This window comes from Dipodomys spectabilis, unplaced genomic scaffold (assembly GCF_019054845.1).
Source record: "Dipodomys spectabilis isolate Male_0828 unplaced genomic scaffold, ASM1905484v1 ptg000108l, whole genome shotgun sequence".
Classification (NCBI taxonomy): domain Eukaryota; kingdom Metazoa; phylum Chordata; class Mammalia; order Rodentia; family Heteromyidae; genus Dipodomys; species Dipodomys spectabilis.
This window is the reverse complement of record NW_024870785.1, coordinates 6,821,573-6,838,042: the sequence shown is the minus strand read 5'-3', so window position 1 is coordinate 6,838,042 and position 16,470 is coordinate 6,821,573. Positions and strand designations below refer to the sequence as shown.

The 16,470-nt window shown below is 44.1% G+C and overlaps 1 protein-coding gene across 1 annotated transcript; it reads right to left on the bottom strand.

Moving 5' to 3' along the window:
- Nucleotides 1-333: 333 nt before the first annotated feature.
- On the bottom strand, nt 334-16,289 carry Terb2 (telomere repeat binding bouquet formation protein 2). Its single transcript, XM_042687975.1, has 7 exons — nt 16,220-16,289; nt 16,039-16,120; nt 13,181-13,320; nt 8,225-8,286; nt 5,482-5,567; nt 4,006-4,088; nt 334-533 (listed from the first exon to the last, which is right to left on the bottom strand). Exons 1-7 carry the CDS (start codon nt 16,281-16,283, stop codon nt 391-393), a joined length of 660 nt encoding a protein of 219 aa, XP_042543909.1. The 5' UTR covers nt 16,284-16,289; the 3' UTR covers nt 334-390.
- Nucleotides 16,290-16,470: the final 181 nt, after the last annotated feature.

The following is a 16,470-nucleotide window of genomic DNA, read 5'->3' as shown; positions in this document are numbered from 1 at the left end:
CTTCTTTTAAAAAATTACATACAAATCAGGGGCCAGTGACTCATGCCTGTAATCCTAGTTGGTCCAGAGAGCCTGAGATCTGAGGATAGTGGTTCAAAGCCAGCCTCGACAAGAAAGTCCTTGAGACTCTTACCTCCAATTAACTACCAAAACAAAAAACAAAAAATACTCTACTACTTGAGCTGCTCAAGTGGTAGAATGCTAGCTAAAATGAAACAAAACAAAACAAAACCAAAACCCCCCACAAACCTCAGAGGTAGTATCCAGGCCATGAGTTTAAGCCCCAGACTGGAAAAAAATAAATTATATATATATATATATGTATGTATGTGTATGTATTTAGCAATATTTTATGGAAAAAGAGATACCCATATGGAAGGACAATTTAACTTAGTATTTCTTCTTCATTTTGTTTTTTATAGCAGACATATTAATTTCATCTTGAACATGATATGCCAGATATCCTGAGCTTCCGGGAATGAAGTCATGTAACTCCCCAAGGTATTTCTTCATGGCATCAATTGATATATAATCTATAAATAACAGAAAAATATATTTGAAATCCTACCATACTATCTGCTTTTCAGTGTCTTCTATTTGTTAAATTTTTTAAAGATTATTAAAAAAAACTAAGAAGAAATAGTTTCAGTGAGAAGATTCTTTATGAAATCTATAGTTGATGAGAAATATACTCTTTCCTCACCCTAAACCTTCTATTTTTAAAACAAAGATTCCTGATTAGCCCTTTAACTACTGGAAGTATGATATCTAGATGTAAGCTGTAACATAAAAGAACCTAGAACAAAATAACTAACTGGCTTAGAGGGTGACCACTTTGGACTTTCTGAACAAAGATTCACAAACAGCACAAATGACTTATCTTCCCCACTAGAACAGGCCACACTTTCTGGTGCTGCAAATGTTGAGATAACAGGCTTTAGTGGGAAAAAAAAAAAAGGGTAAATCTATATTACTCAACAAAGGTTATGGGTGTGAGCAATTTTTATGTAATTAATAATCTGGAATAGATATGATTATCAAAGAAAGAAACCCTGTCCAAAACCCTGTCCAAAAGCTGGAAACCTAAGGTCTCAATGTTATATAACAATTATTTGAATGAATACACTTTATATGTAATGCAAATGTTCGTGGCTTACTCTAAAATTTAAATTAATTTAAAAGTAATTACTATGAAAAAAATTCTAGTAGAGTTCCAGTGATTGAATTTACTATGAGGAGCCTGAGCTAGTACTACATCTTGTGAGGTATGAGTTATGCAGCTGACCATGAGCCCGACCTGGGAATGAGCAGATTAAAACAATTCCTGGCTGGGCTGGGAAGGTGGCTCAGTGGTAGAGTGCTTGCCTAGCATGCATGAGGCCCTGGGTTCAATTCCTCAGCACCACATAAGCAGAAAAAGCTGGAAGTGGCCCTATGGCTCAAGGGGTAGAGTCCTAGCCTTGAGCTGAAGAGCTGAGGGACAGTGCCCAGGCCCAAAGTTTAGGCCGCATGACTGGCCAAAAAAAAAAACAACAACAAAACAATTCCTAGCAACTAGGGACATAAACAATCCTTGGGAAAACTGCAGGCAGGTGCTGGAGGGCATGGTGACCCAGTAGTCAGACCACAGATGGTGTTTGTTTGAGAAAGGAACCCTGCAGTTCAGCACATATCTCTTAGAGACTCCCCTGTGGTGCCGGCCAACCAGTTTAAAGTACGTCAGCCCTTTGATCTAACCAACAACCTGTTTCTGGTCCTTTCCCGCTTTGTAGTGGGACAATTACACTATAGAGTTGTTTTATGATTTTCCCACGATATGTAGTGATATGTTATAAGATGCTATGATGTGTGCAAAGTCCCTGCCCTCCCTAAAAAGTGTATAAAAAGTGCTGTAACTCTGGGCTGGGGCCTCTTAGCATCACCAGTTACCTGGTGTGCGGAGGACCAAGCCTGAGCTTTCAATAAAGGCCTCTTTTGCTGTTTACATTGATCTTGGTTTCTGGTGGTCCTCGAGTCCAAGTACAACAACTACAGCACTACCACCAATACCAACAGAATAAATATGTAATTTAAGTTCATAGGTTAAGAATTAACTTTGAAAAAAAAAAAAAAGAATTAACTTTGAGGGGCTGGGAAGGTGGCTCAGTGATAGAGTGCTTGCCTTGCATGCCTGAGGCCCTGAGTTCGATTCCTCAGCACCACATAAGCAAAAAGAAAAAAGCTGGGAGTATTGCTGTGGCTCAAGTGGTAGAGCACTAGCCTTGAGCTGAAGAGCTGAGGGACAGCGCCCAGGCCCAGAGTTCAAGCCCTATGACCAACCAAAATAAATAAATACATAAAAACTATACTTTTAGTCTAATCACATTTCAATACAGTTGTCTATGCTTCAGTTTTGACTATGGCTTCAATTTTGACCATGCAGGGAAGTCTCCCTAAAAATGGCAAACAGAGGCTGGGAATGTGGCTTGGTGGTAGAGTACTTGTCTAGCATGCATGAAGTCCTGGGTTCAATTCCTCATACCACATAAACAAAAAACCAGAAATGAAACTGTAGCTCAAGTGGTAGAGCACTAGCGTTAAGCAAATGAAGCTAGGGGACAGTGCCTAGTCCCTGAGTTCAAGCCCCAGGACCAGAAAAAAAAAAGGCAAGCCAGGACTGGGGCTCACACCTGTAATCCTAGCTAATCAGGAGGCTGAGATCTGAGGATTGCGGTTCAAAGCCGGCCTGGTCAAGAAAGGGACACAGTACCCAGGCTCTGAATTTAAGCCCAGGACATGCAACAAACAAACAAACAATCAAATAGTGGCATTTTGGAGAAAGAATTGTAGATGTTCCTGACCCTTTCTCCTGTATCTGACTTTGTGCATGTCTTCATCCATATCCTCACTTACAATTATCTATATACTAATAGCCATATTTGATTGGTTTCCTTACGTTTTATTCTCTCAATTTCAGCCTCGTTTATCTGTCTTTTTTCTTTTGGTTGGTCATGGGACTTGAATTCTGGTCCTGGGCGCTGTCCCTCAGCTCTTCAGCTCAAGGCTAATGCTTTACTACATGAGCCACAGCACCACTTCCAGTTTTCTGAATGGTTGATTGGATATAAGAGTCTCACAGATAAAAAAAAAAAAAAAAAAAAAGAGTCTCACATATTTTCCTGTCTGGGTTGGCTTTGAACTGTGATCTTCAAACCTCAGCCTCCTGAGTAGCTAGGATTATAGATGTGAGCCACCGGGGCCTGGCTCTCCTTCTTCTCATTATACAGGGTAACCATGTAGGAAAGCAACAAGCCATTAATGGGCTTTTGGATATCCATAAGTCTCCTTAAATTACATATAAAATTTGGCTGTTTTGCTTGTGTGTGTGTGTGTTCTTATGTGTGCATGACTGAGGTTGTCCATATAATTTAGATTCCAAATTAGGGTATTTAATTAGGACATTACATTAATACAAAGTATTTTTGAGGCCCCGAGTTTCATTCCCAGGTGTGGAAAAACCTGACTTCAAAATAATGGGCATAAATTGTAACTGTGTCATATAAGTAGGGTCAAATGTTCACTTTATCTAAACAAGTATTTTTTTTTTAATTTTTTGTGTTTTGGGTCCAGTCATGGGGCCTGAACTCTGGGCCTGGGCACTATCCCTCAGCTTTTCAGCTCAAGGCTAGCGCTCTACCACTTGAGCCACAGTGCCACTTCCGGCTTTTCTTCTTTTTGCTTATGTGGTGATGAGGAATCGAACCCAGAAACTCATGCATGCAAGGCAAGCACTCTACCACTGAGCCACCTTCCCAGCCCTAAACAAGTATTATTATAAGTACAGAAAATATGAGTCCCATCCTTGGGTCAATTCTGCAGGCCAATTTTTTTAACATATAAATGATGTCTTGCCATTATCACGTACAATAGAGGAGGCTACACATTTGAAGTACAATAGCAGTTTTATTCTTGACACTCTTTGTTTCATCCCTAGCTGGATTTACTCTAAATTTTATTTGAAGTTACCTGTTACCATGTTGTTCACGGGATAATTCTGAAGAGGGAAATACATCTGCTTTTCTATAACTGGAGTCTTTATAAAATCTGTGCTATAAAATGAACATAGATATATGATATTGGATTATATATTATAAATTTTGGATTTATATTACAAATTAAAAGTTATTCTAAACCGGGCACCTGTGGCTCACTCCTATAATCCTAGCTACACTGGAGGCTGAAATCTGAGGATCATGGTTCAAAGCCAGCCCAGGTATGAAAATCAGTGAGACTTTTTTTTGTTTTTTGTTTTTTGGGTCTGGTCGTGGGGCCTGAATTCTGGGCCTGGGCACTGTCCCTCAGCTCTTCAGCTAGCGCTCTACCACTTGAGCCACAGCTCCACTTCCAGCTTTTTTTCTTTTTGCTTATGTGGTGCTGAGGAATCGAACCCAGGGCTTCAGGCATGCAAGGCAAATGCTCTACCACTGACCTACCTTCCCAGCCCTTCAATGAGACTCTTAAATAAACTACTCAGAAATCCAGAAGTGGCACTATGGCTCAAGTGATAGAGTGCTAGTCCAAAGTAATTTTTTAACTCATTTAACCTTCAGATTTGGGGAACATACTGGGAAGGAAAAACAGCACAGTGGTTGAGAGTTTAGAATATGGACCAGCTAGACTAGTTTTCAAATTCAGCTTCTGTCCTTGAATAACATTGGTATGTTTCCCCAATTGTAAAATGGGGTTGTATTTACTTATAAATAGAAGAAGCAAATGAAATGTTGTGAGTTTAGCTCACTAATATGTTGTATTTAGCAAGTTTTCAATAATAATTTACCACTTAGTAAGTGTTTAGTATAGCTAGTAGTATGCCACTAAAATAAATGCTTCATAATGAGGTAGGTTACAGATATATTTATGGTCACCATATACCTTTGATGGTTCTGACAAAGAAAAGGCTCTGAGCTGAGAAAGTGGCTTGGTGTAGAGTGCTTGCCTAGTGTGCATGAAGCCCTGGGTTTGATTCCTCAGTACCACATAAACAGAAAAAGCTGGAAATGGCACTGTGGCTCAAGTGTTAGAATGTTAGTCTTGAGCAAAAGACGCTCAGGGAAAGTGCCTGGTTCCTGAGTTCAAGCCTCAGGACTGGAAAAAAAAAAGTTTCTAGATAAGACACTTGAGGTATAGTTATATACTTAGTGGTTTCTTCCTTTCCTCCCCATCTTCTCCCGTTTTTCCTCTTCCTTTTCTTTTTCTTTATCTCTCTCCAATTCTTCTTTTGACCATCTCACTAAGGATGTAGTCCAAGGCTCCCTTGAATTCACAGTTCTCTTAATTCAGCCTCCCAAGTGCTGGGATCACAATCATGTACCACCAAACCCGCAGTCACACTTAATCATTTTTAATTCTAGATTTCTTTTCCTGTAAATGGGATGATAATATCAATCCCACAGGAAACTCAGTGCATGAAGATAGCTATAATGAAGTATATAAATTCAATACCTTTTGAATAAATTTTTTGTGTGCTCGTTTGTTAGTTCACCACTTTCCCTCAGGGTTGTTACTTCATTTGATGCTACTTCCTCATTCTACAGACAGTAAAATAAATCACATTTGAAAAATTCAGCACACCAACGAACCAGTGTTTTTAAGGAAAAAAATAAAATGACAGATATACCAAAAGTCTTAAACATCTTTATACTTTTAGCCCCATTCAGTCTAGGGTTTGCTTTTTTTTGTTTTTGTTTTTTGTCGGTTGTAGGGCTTGAACTCTGGGCCTGAGTGCTGTCCCTGAGCTCTTCAGTTCAAGGCTACTGCTCTACCACTTGAGCTGCAGTGTCACTTTGGGAGTCCTGGTGGTTAATTGGAGATAAGAGTCTCAGGACTCTTCTGCCCAGGCTGGCTTTGAACCTGGATCCTCAGATCTCAGCCTCCTGAGTAGCTAGGATTACAGGTGTGAGCCACCAGCACCTGGCTTTCCGTCTAGCTTAGTAGAGACGCTTACAACATTTTGTATACACACTGATACAATGATATATACTACACAATTTTAGTACAGAAAGAAGACCATTTTTTTTTAAATTCCAGGGTGAGATTATAATAGATAAGTAAAGCTTTGGTTGTGATGGTCTTATTACTTCTTAGTCTTTAAAAAATAAGGAAATAGGTATCTTGGATCCTGTATGTGATACCAGGCCTTGGGAGGTTGAGGGAGAAGCACTGACTAGTTTGAGGCCTTCCTGAGCTAATATAAGCCATAGGTAAATTAATACAGGTAAATAAGACTACATATAAGTCACAGGCACAGCTAAATTTGAGCAAGATGGCAAAAACTAAAAACAGTATTTTATACATTTCTTGAGAAGTACTACTCATTTAACAAATGTTACAGCAAGGAATTAATCAGAATTTACACCGGCAGGAAATAGCTGATAATTACCATGTACTTACTGTTCCCTAAATATTAGTGACAAAAAAATTCACAACTTTTTAACATGAGTACTTCTGTTTACTCACAGAACAGGGCTAAGGGCATAGTTCAGGTGGTAGAGCAACTATCTAGCAAGCATGAGACTTTGAGTTCTAACCTTAATACTGCAAAACAAAACAAAAAACCTCCAAATCTTGAGTTTTGTCAGTGTACGACTACAAAAACAATGTCTAGCCAAATAATATTCAAGAAAACCATGCCCTTTAAAATCCTTAATTTGGCTGATTACTACTAACATCTTGCAAGCAAACTGTGTGGTGTGTTTTGTGTGTGTGTGTGTATGTGCATGCGTGTGCACACGCACGCGTGTGCCAGTGCTGGAGATTGAATTCAGAGCCTGGGCACTCTCCCTTAGGTTTTGGATTCAAAGCTGGTGCTTTACTATTTGATCTAAAGCTCCACTGAAATCTTTTTGCTGATTAGTCCAGCCATAAACCGGGCGCAGGTGGCTCACGCCTGTAATCCTAGTGGCTCCAGTGTAGAGCGCCTTGAGCTGAAGAGCTGAGGGACAGTGCCCAGGCCCAGAGTTCAGGCCCCACAACCGACAGAAAAAAAAAAAAAATCTCCAGCCCTGTGCTGGTGGCTCACGCCTGTTATCCTAGATACTCAGGAGACTGAGATTTTAGGATTGCAATTCAAAGCCAGCCCAGGCATGAAAAGTCCATGAGACTCTTTTAATTTTTTTTTTTTTTTTGGGTCTGGTCATGGGGCCTGAACTCTGGGCCTGGGCACTGTCCCTCAGCTCTTCAGCTCAAGGCTAGTGCTCTAGCACTTGAGCCACAGCACCACTTCCGGCTTTTTTCTTTTTGATTATGTGGTGCTGAGGAATTGAACCCAGAGCCTCATGCATGCAAGGCAAGCGCTCTACCACTGAGCCACCTTTCCAGCCCCTTCATGAGACTCTTATCTCCAGTAAAACACTCAGAAAAACAGAAGTGGTGTTGTGGGTCAAGTGGTAGAGCGCTAGCCTGGAGCTGAAGAGCTGAGGGACAGCACCCAGGCCCAGATTTCAAGTGCTGCAACTGACATAAATAAATAAATAATAAAAATCTCCCTGTCTAGGCTGGCTTCAAATGACAGTTCTCAGCCGGGCACCGGTGGCTCATACCTGTATTTCTAGCTACTCAGGAGGCTGAAATCTGAGGATTGTGGTTCAAAGTCACCCCAGGTAGGAAAGAATGTGAAATTCTTTTTTTTTTTTTTTTTTTTTTTTGTCGGTCGTGGGGCTTGAACTCTGGGCCTGGGCACTGTCCCTCAGCTCTTCAGCTCAAGGCAAGCACTCTACCACTTGAGCTACAGCGCCACTTCCGGTTTTCTGGTGGTTTATTGGAGATAGGAGTCTCACGGTCTCTCCTGCCCGGGCTGGCTTTGAACCGCGATCCTCAGATCTCAGCCTCCTGAGTAGCTAGGATTACAGGCGTGAGCCACCAACGCCCCCGCCCCCGGCTAGAATGTGAAATTCTTATCTCCAATAAACCACTCAGAAAACTGGAAGTGGTGCTGTGGATCAAGTGGTAGTGTGCTAGTCTTGAGCTGAAATGCTCAGGGACAACACCTGGGCCGAGTTCAAGCCCCATGACCTACAAAAACAGAACAAACAAAAAACCCCACAGTCCTCAGATCTCAGCCTCCTGAGTAGCTGGATTACAAGAATGGGCCAGCAGTGCCAGGCACAGAAGATATTTTTAAGACTTCATTGCTTTCAGAAAATTTTCAAATGCTAGGTTCCAGAAAAGTATTCACATTTATTCTTACCTTTTCTGTCTGAAAACGCTGATCTTGTTCCCAAATAAAACCACCAATTTTTCTTCTTATTTCTGTGGTGAGAACAGCAAATTCAATACAAGTAACTTACCAGTGGCTCATTCCTGTAATCCTAGCTACTCAGGAGGCTGAGATCTAAGGAACACAGTTCAAAGCTAGGCAGAAAGGTTCATGAGACTCTGGTCTCTAAATACCATCTAAAGGGAGAATTGGAACTATGGCTCAAGTGGCAGAGTAATAGCCTTGAGCAAAAAGCCTCAGGAACAACGTCCAGGCTCTGAGTTCAAGCCCCAGGACTGGCACAAAAATAAAACCTATTTGGTACTAATTGGTGAATAACCATTCATCTTAGAATGACTATCTGACCTGATCTGATTTTCTTTTTTTTTTTTTTTTTTGGTCAGTCATGGGGCTTGAACTCTGAGCCTGGATACTCTCCGTCAACTTTTTTTTTTTTTTTTTTTTGGGTCTGGTCGTGGGGTCTGAACTCTGGGCCTGGGTGCTGACCCTCAGCTATTCAGCTCAAGGCTAGCGCTCTACCACTTGAGCCACAGCACCACTTCCGGCTTTTTTTCTTTTTGCTTATGTGGTGCTAGGGAATCGAACCCAGGGCCTCAGGCATGCAAGGCAAGCGTTCTACCACTGAGCCACCTTCCCAGCCCTCTCCCTCAACTTTTTAGCTCAAGGCTAGCACTCTACCACTCAAGCCACAGCACCACTTCTGGTTTTCTGGAAGTGGCACTGTGACTCAACTGGTAGAACACTAGCCCTTTTTGTTGTTGTTGTTGTTAGTCATGGGGCCTGAACCCTGGGCCTGAAGACCTTGAGCTCTTCACCTCAAGGCTACTGCTCTACCACTTGAGTCACAGTGCCACTTACTTACGGCTTTTTCTGCTTATGTGGTGCTGAGGAATCAAACCCAGGGCCTCATGCATGCAAGGCAAGCACTCTACCACTGAGCCACCTTCCCAGCCTGAGCAGTAGCCTTAAACACAAGGAGTTTCATGGACTTTTCTGCCCAGGCAGGCTTTGAACTGTGATCTTCTGATTTTAGCCTCCTGAGTAGCTAGGATTACAGGCATGAGCCACCAATGCCCAGCTTGATTTTTTTTATTTAATTAATTAATTTATTTATTTATTTATTTATTGTGTTTGTCTTAGGGCTTGAACTCAGGGCCTGAGCTCGGTCCTCGAGGACTCGTTCAGTTTATATTTTTGCTCTATCACTTGAGCCATAGCCCCACTTACATTTTTTTTTGTGGTTTATTAGAGATAAGAGTCTCATGGACTTTTATTTTTTTATTTTTTTTTGGGTCCGGTCGTGGGGCCTGAACTCTGGGCCTGGGCGCTGTCCCTCAGCTCTTCAGCTCAAGGCTAGCGCTCTACCACTTGAGCCACAGCGCCACTTCTGGCTTTTTTCGTTTTGCTTATGTGGTGCTGAGGAATCGAACCCAGGGCCTCAGGCATGCAAGGCAAGCGCTTTACCACTGAGCCACCTTCCCAGCCCCTCTCATGGACTTTTATGCCCAAACTGGTTTCAAACCCAGATCCCTGGATCTCAGCCTCCTAAATAGTGAGGATTACAAGTGTAAGTTACCGGCACCCAGCACAAACAGTTTTTAATAGAGTTTGAGACCAGTCTATGCTACACAGTAGCACCTTGGGCTACCTAGCAGCACCTTGACTGGAACATTTTTGAATAAGTGTTTCCCATCTAGTCATTAATTGATTTGTATAATCACTGAACATATTTTAATATTATAACTAGGTCTCACTGGGATACCAAGTATGGATGAAAACATTTTTTCTGGGGTTCTAAATGCTCCTTGTAAAAGTGTTTGTTAAACTTTTTAGTTTAAAAAAGTTTGTCCATCATGGGGCTTGAACTTAGGGCCTGAGCACTGTCCCTGAGCTGTTTTGCTTAAGGCTCTACCACTTTGAGCTACAGTGCCGCTTCCAGTTTTCTGGTGGTTAATTAGAGATAAAAGGCACATGGAACTGGGCACCGGTGGCTCACACCTGTAATCCTAGCTACTCAGGAGGCTGAGATCTGAGGATCACAGTTCAAAGCCAGCCTGGGCAGGAAAGTCCATGAGACTCTTATCTCCAATAAACCACTAGAAAGCCGGAAGTGGAGTTGTGGCTCAAGAGGTAGAGAGTTCGCCTTGAGCTGAAGAGCCCAGGGACATCGCCCAAGCCCAGAGTTCAAGCCCCAGAACCGACCAAAAAAAAAAAAGGCTCATGGACTTTCCTGCCTGGGTGGCTTTGAACCACAATGCTCAGATCTCAGCCTCCTGAGTAGCTAGGATTACAGGTTGGAGCCACTGCTGCCTGGCCTTGCTTTTATTTTTAATACTCTTCTCACTAGGACATAATATATAGCTTCACTCTGTCTATCTGTATATAGACCTGTATTTATCAGGTAAACAAGAGACACATCAAGAATTAGGCAATAGCCATGCAAGGTGGCTCACACCTGTAATCTTAGCTACTCAGGAGCCTGAGATTTCAGGATTGGGCTTTGAAGCCAGCCTGAGCTTTTGGGAAAGTCCATGAGACTCATCTCCAATTAAATATCAAAAAGCCAGAAAAGGAGCTGTGATAGACTGCTAGCCTTGAGCAAAAAAAAGCCTCAGGAATGGCACCCAGGCCCTGAGTTTAAGCCCCAGGACTGGTGCGCATACACACATGCATACACACACACACACACACACACACACAGAGAGAGAGAGAGAGAACTGGACAACAATGTAACACTTAAAAAATCTGATATTGAAGTTACCTCACTAGGTAGAATCTGAACAGAACAGAATAAGATGTGCCAAGCAGGAAAATGGAAAGAACCAATCTCAGAAGCAAGTGGTTTTTTTTTTTTTTTTGGGTCCAGTCATGGGGCCTGAACTCTGGGCCTGGGCACTGTCCCTCAGCTCTTCAGCTCAAGGCTAGCGCTCTACCACTTGAACCACAGCGCCACTTCCGGCTTTTTTCTTTTTGCTTATATGGTGCTGAGGAATCGAACCCAGGGCCTCTGGCATGCAAGGCATGCGCTCTACCACTGAGCCACCTTCCTAGCCCAAGCAAGTGTTTTTTGTTGTTGTTGTTTTCTTCTTTTGTTTTGTTTTTGGTCACAGGGCTTGAACTCTGGGCCTGGATGTGTCCCTGAGCTCTTCTGTTTAAGGCTAGCGTTCTACCACTTTGAGCCATAGTACCATTTCCAGTTTTGTGGTGGTTTATGGGAGATAAGAGTCTCATAGGCTGGGTGCCAGTGGCTCATGCCTGTAATCCAAGCTACTCAGAAGGCTGAGATCTGAGGATCACGGTTCAAAGCCAGCCCAAGCAGGAAAATCTGTGACTCTTATCTCCATTAAATTACTCAGAAAAAGCTGGAAGTGGCACTGTGACTCGAGTGGTAGAGCACTAGCCTTAAACACAAAGAGGTTCAGACCTTGAGTTCAAGCCCTAGGACCAGGGGGGAAAAAAGAGTTTCATGGAGGGCTTGGAAGTGGGTTAAGTGGTAGAGTGCTTGCCTTGAATTCATGAGGCCCTGGGTTCGATTCCTCAGTACCACATAAGCAGAAAAAGTCAGAAGTGACGCTGTGGCTCAAGTGGTAGAGTGCTAGCCTTGAGCTGAAGAGCTGAGGGACAGCGCCCAGGCCCAGAGTTCAGGCCCCACAACCGACCAAAAAAAAAAAAAAATCTCATGGACTTTTCTGGCCAACTGTGATCATCAGATCATAGCTAGGATTTACAGGCATGAGCCACCGGTACCCAGCTCAGAAGCAGTTTTTCATTTGTCTTTGCACTTCACAGGGTTGCTGATACTTTCTTTTTTTTTTTTTTTTTGGGTCCGGTTGTGGGGCCTGAACTCTGGACCTGCCTGGGCGCTGTCCCTCAGCTCTTCAGCTCAAGGCTAGCACTCTACCACTTGAGCCACAGCGCCACTTCCGGCTTTTTTCTTTTTGCTTATGTGGTGCTGAGGAATCAAACCCAGGGCCTCATACATGCAAGGCAAGCGCTCTACCACTGAGCCACCTTCCCAGCCCCTGAAAGTACTTTCAAAAGTATAAAATATACAAATATATGAGTTTATTACTGTAACTAATATTTTTGAGTGTGTTCTCAGTGCCTTGTAAACTCTTGGTTGGCTTTTTTTGCTCAAAGATGGTACACTTCAACTTCTGTCTTTCTACTGGTTAATTGGAGATGAGTCTCACAGACTTATTTGCCTGGACTGGCTTTGAACCATGATCCTCAGTTCTTAGCTTCCTGAGTGGCTAGAATTGGGAGCATAATCCACCAGTGCCTGGCTTGTTAACAAATATTTGAAGAAGAAATTTCAGAAGAATGGAAGAGATTCAACACTAGTAAAGAATGCATTTATTGGGGCTGGGAAAGTGGCTCAGTGGGTAGAGTGCTTGCCTTGCTTGCATGCATGAGGCCCTGAGTTCGATTCCTCAGCACCACATAAGCAAAAAGAAAAAAGCCGGAAGTGGCGCTGTGGCTCAAGTGGTAGAGTGCTAGCCTTGAGCTGAAGAGCTGAGGGACAGCGCCCAGGCCCAGAGTTCAGGACCCACGACTGGACCAAAAAAAAAAAGAATGCATTTATAAATGCTCAACGTGTCCTATACCTTATTACCTTATTTTTACCTTAAAACAACTTGGGACAAGATAGCTTTGAGGGCTATTTCCACGTCTGTCTTATTCATCATTGAATCCCCAAATGTGAGTTAGAACTTGTCATGGGGTGGGGTTTAATAAATATGTAATGAATAAATAACACCCAAGGTAATCTGACTCAAAGTCTATACTTTTTCCACTCACGTTAAACGGTGCAAAACTCAATGCTTTCTGATTGAGAGCAAATATATAAGTAAAATTGGATTGGGCTATCTGACAGGGATTAGCTGGATTTGGCAAACAAAGATTAGTTGAGTGACATTTGCTAACCTTTTTGCAGAGAAGCAGGAGGAAGAATGAAATGACCTAAAGCCACAGAGTTTTTTATTTCAGCATTAGCGACCGCAGAGAGATAGTAGGCATGAAAAACAGTAGCATTATCTTCTATGTAGTCAAGGCTGTGATATATTCTAGGAGAAAGAAAGGAAACCTTTTAGAATATGAAATGAACAAGAATGTGTCGACTTTTCAAAAGAAAAAAATAAATGGAAATACGGACAATTATGATGACCTTTTCTCCCTGGCAAAAAGAAAATCTTTTTATTTATTTATTTATTTTTTTTTGGGGGGGGGGGTCCGGTCGTGGGGCTTGAACTCTGGGCCTGGGCTCTGTCCCTCAGCTCTTCAGCTCAAGGCTAGCACTCTACCACTTGAGCCACAGCGCCACTTCCGGCTTTTTTCTTTTTGCTTATGTGGTGCTGAGGAATCGAACCCAGGGTCTCATGCATGCAAGGCAAGCGCTCTACCACTAAGCCGCCTTCCCAGCCCAAGAAAATCTTTTTAAAAATTTTTATTTTTTAGTGCGAGATGGAACCCAGGGCCTTGCACATGCTAGGCAAGCACGATCCCACTGAGCTCCATTTTCAGCGTAAGAGTATACTACTACTTAGTTTGGCAGCCTGAATCTAGGCAAACCTCAGCTTTAGAGAGTTAAAAAATGACTATGCAAATTTATAAACTTAACCTAAAACAGTAAGTAAATAGAAATTAACAGTAGCTTGGACATCAGCAGCTTATAAACTGAGTTTCCTCATAGTGCCATTATGAAGGATCAGTTAATTCTGAGGTAGAGAATGGGCAGGGCATGCTGTTAGGAAAGATTTCATAAATAGATAACTAGGCCTGTAAAAAAGTAGAAGAGGGAAAACCATTAAAGAAAAAGACAGGGGCTGGGAAGGTGGCTCAGTGGTAGAGCGCTTGCCTTGCACGCATGAGGTCCTGGGTTCGATTCCTCAGCACCACATAAGCAAAAAGAAAAAAAAAGCTGGAAGTGGCGTTGTGGCTCAAGTGCTAGAGCACTAGCCTTGAGCTGAAGAGCTGAGGAATAGCGCCCAGACCCAGAGTTCAGGCCAGGCCTCATGACCTGACCCCCCAAAAAAAAATTAAAAGAAAAAGAAAAAGACACACAAGTACTTGAAGATGAAAAAGACATAAAGGTGGCACAATAATGAGAGTTCAGGCTGACTGGATTATGGAAGACATGAAGAAAACTGGAAAATAAAAACTATTCTCTAGCCAAGATCAAAGTCTGTAAATAGAGGGGAGAAGGGAGGAAGGATGAGAAGCCAGGAGCAGATCCGTGCTTAACAACCTTAATCTCACAGCAGGATGGAGATTGCACAAGACAGATTCTAGGTGACATAATTACTGTGAGGTGTGGGGCAAATAGCAGTTACAATGCTACTTAAACAGTAACAATTAGCCTGGCAATTAAGATGCTACTAAAAATCATAATAGTCCTCTTGGTGGTTGGTGCCTGTAATCCTAGCTATTGGGAAGCAGATATCCAAGGATGATCACTGTGCAAAGTTAGCCTTGGGGGAAAAATATATTAGTGAGACCAACAGCTCTGCGGGGTGGTTCATGCCTCTTAACCCAGCTACACCAAAGGTGTAAGTAGGATAATCCTGGTCCAACGCTGGCCAGGAAGAAAATACAATACAAAACCTTATTCAAGGGCTGGGAAGGTGGCTCAGTGGTAGAGCACTTGCCTTGCATGCCAGAGGCCCTGGGTCCGATTCCTCAGCACCACATAAGCAAAAAGAAAAAAGCCGGAAGTGGCGCTGTGGCTCAAGTGGTAGAGTGCTAGCCTTGAGCTGAAGAGCTGAGGGACAGCGCCCAGGCCTAGAGTTCAGACCCCATGACCGGACCCAAAAAAAAAAAACAAAAAAAACCTTATTCAAACAAACAGAGGCTGGGAACATGGCTTAGTGGTAGAGTGCTTGCCTGACATGCATGAAGCTCTGGGTTCGATTCCTCAGTACCACATACACAGAAAAAGCCAGAAGTAGAGCCATGGCTCAAGTGGTAGAGCACTAGCCTTGAGCAAAAGAAGCTCAGGAACAACACCCGGGCCCTGAGTTCAAACCCCAGGATTGGCCAAAAAAAAAATAGCCATGGGGTGTCGCTCAAGTGGTAGAGTGACTCTTAGCAAGTTTGAGGCCCTGAGTTCAAAGCTCATTAGTGACTACCTCGAAATTCACCTTTATGGGACTATGATCCATGGTATCTCACCAATGACAAGATTCCTAGGCACAGGGTCTTGATATTCAAAGGATGTTATGAAAACCGGAGGCCAGGGGCTCACGCCTGTCATCCTAGCTACTCAGGAGGCTGAGATCGGAGGATCACGGTTCAAAGCCAGCCCTGGGCAGGAAAGTCCGTGAGCCTCTTTTATCTCCAATTAACCACTAGAAAACCGGAAGTGGCGCTGTGGCTCAAGTGGTAGAGCGCTAGCCTTGAGCTGAGGAGCTGAGGGACAGCACCCAGGCCCAGAGTTCAGGCCCCACGACCAATACCACCCCCCCCCCCCCCACACACAAATGTCCAGGAAGAGTTTAAGTGTGAACAACACAGGATCGGAACGGCACTGCTATGAGGTGGTCATCTGGGTTTTAGACATGGAGTACGCGGGTCCCCTGCAGTGCTCCCCGCGGGGGGACAGCTGGAACCACGAGGCTGGGACCGGGTGGGACGCCCCGGCGCCCGGGCGGCATGGCGGCACGGCGGCGGGGCGATGGCGAGGACAGCGCACACGTGCAAGGCCGGAGCCCCGCTCGTCTCCGACGACCCGGGGCCGACGGCGGCCGTCCCCGGCTGGGAGGCGCCGCGAGGAGGGCCGCGGGTACCTCAGCGTGTCCGGGTGCGAGGCGTCGCTGCTGAACAGGAAGTCTGCGGCCCGCCAGTCACTGACCGTGCCGCCTTCGGCCACTGCGGAGGCAAGAGCGCGGGGTGAGCCTGGCGGACCTCCTGGAGCCACCCTTCCGACCCTCCCCACCTCACTCGGCCCCCTCCGGCCAAGCCGCCTACTCCAGAACTGCCTCAGGTCCTGGCCGACGCTACCACAGAACCAGCCCCGCTGCCCTTGAAACATGGCGGCTCCGGGACCGCGAGGAGGTGGGCGGGGAGGGAGGGGGGGGGGGGAAAGGCCTGCTGCGGGGATCGCTGATTGGCTCAGGACCGAAGATCTTCGCACTGATTGGTTACCGGCAGCAAAAGGCGGGAAAAGCTTGCCGCACGCCGGACCAGACTGTTGAACTAAGCTGGGGAAGCCGCGAGGA

Excerpts from the sequence above, each read along its gene's own strand:
- Terb2 (XM_042687975.1), bottom strand. The coding sequence starts at position 16,283 with ATGTTTCAAGGGCAGCGGGGCTGGTTCTGTGGTAGCGTCGGCCAGGAC. Across the intron at positions 13,321-16,038 it reads TCGCACCCGGACACGCTGAG|AATATATCACAGCCTTGACT; the intron begins GTACCCGCGGCC and ends TCTTTCTCCTAG. Across the intron at positions 4,089-5,481 it reads ACAAAAAATTTATTCAAAAG|CACAGATTTTATAAAGACTC; the intron begins GTATTGAATTTA and ends TTCATTTTATAG.